This window comes from Perkinsus marinus (assembly GCF_000006405.1).
Source record: "Perkinsus marinus ATCC 50983 genomic scaffold scf_1104296927404, whole genome shotgun sequence".
NCBI classification, from domain to species: domain Eukaryota; phylum Perkinsozoa; order Perkinsida; family Perkinsidae; genus Perkinsus; species Perkinsus marinus.
Window position 1 is genome coordinate 1 of NW_003217155.1, and position 1,549 is coordinate 1,549.

At 58.1% G+C, this 1,549-nt stretch overlaps 1 protein-coding gene across 1 annotated transcript; it reads left to right on the forward strand.

The window, feature by feature from the left end:
- Window positions 1–929: 929 nt before the first annotated feature.
- Pmar_PMAR005684 (hypothetical protein) lies at window positions 930–1,395 on the forward strand (the record flags this gene model as incomplete). Its single annotated transcript, XM_002788887.1, has 1 exon — window positions 930–1,395. A coding segment is annotated over one exon (466 nt), but the record flags the coding sequence as incomplete, so codon positions are not given.
- Window positions 1,396–1,549: the final 154 nt, after the last annotated feature.

Sequence of the window (1,549 nt, forward strand, 5' to 3'; positions counted from 1 at the left end):
CCTTATGGAGACGATTGCATCTTCGCCCACAAAACCGGCGGGAAAGGCCACGACGCTCGTCGGCAGCACGGCCGCGGCCGTGGCGGCAACACCCAGAACCAAACCTCCAGTAAGTAGGAGAGTGCCCAGCCCCTGCCGTGGCATAGTCAGCGTGCTCGCAGTGGGCTCCGGCCTAAGTTATCCTTCTTTTTTCTCCTCGCCTCATCATCGTGTGTGATATCCGTGCGGCGCGGTCGACTATCGACCTTGTGTTGGGCGTCCACGGACAAGTCGTAGTACTCGACAAAGCGTTGTCTCTTGAACTCGTCGAGGCGTTGAGCAATAGTACCCGACCGATCTCTTCGGATTAAAAGTCCTCCCCCTCAGGTGCCAGCGCGGCACCCACCCAAAAGCGCCTTCGCACGCACGCAACCAAAGCCCAAGCCGGCAGTGACCATGATTTCGGTAAAGCCCTTTAAGACCTCCAGGCGGAGGCCACAAAGACCATCAATACGGACATATTCGACGACGAGCACTTCCAGGATGGAGGCGGCTGTCAATTACCCGACGCGGGGAAACCCCTCTCAGACGCTCATCAGACCTTTGGCCGCAGAGTGGCCGCCATTCTGTGGAAGGTAGGGCAGTCTTCGGGCTTCTCAGACGCCCTCCGTGCCGTTGAGGGAAGGCCCACCGAAGGACAGGTCTCCACCCTGGGAGCCTTGGCTGAGACTGCGGCAGCAAAGGCAAGGGAGGAACTCAAGCGCTCACTGAACCTCCCGATCGCGACGCCAGGACCGGCCAACTCCGTCGATGGGAAGCTGCTCAGCATCCTGGTGGAAAGGTTAGGCGTCGACGACCATGACATCGGGAATCTCTGCGAAGAGAGCCTGCCAATTGGCATTTCGCGAGAGATCGCCCCGTGTCCCATCTTCCCCTGATACAACAAGAAAATGCACTCCCCTTTCCCGACCAAAACAATCGGCGACGGCTTCAAGAACTACTCATCCATGAGAGACCCTACTGTCATCGATGCCGTCGAGGAGACGTTGCGCAAGGAGGAGGCCCAAGGCTTCATCAGGAAACTGAACGAGGGGGATACCCTTGACCGCAGCCGGAGCTTCGTCCCTCGAGGAGCCATCCCAAAGAAAGATGGTGGGGTGAGAGTGATCGATGACTACCTCCGGGGTAACATAAATCTCCGGGCCAAAGTTCCGAACTCCAATAAGCTCCCGTCCACGACCTGTACTCGGAGATTGGTGGGTGAGCTGCAGCAGAAATACCCCGTGAGTAAGTGGCTCCTCTTCGAGCTGGACATGGAGAGTGCGTACCGCTTCCTGAAGATCCATCCCGAGGAGAGACGGCACCTATCCTTCTGCCACGAGGACAGCAGCGGCGTTGCCTCCTACTTCGAAAACTGTTCGTTGCCCTTCGGGCTCAACTCAAGCGGGTTCTGGTTCGTATGCTATGCGCGAGCAGTCCAGAACTGTGCGACAAATATCTTGAAACCCTGGCTGCCGTGCGGTACGGCAGCCGGCTTCATGTACGTCGACGACGGACTGACTCGATGCTT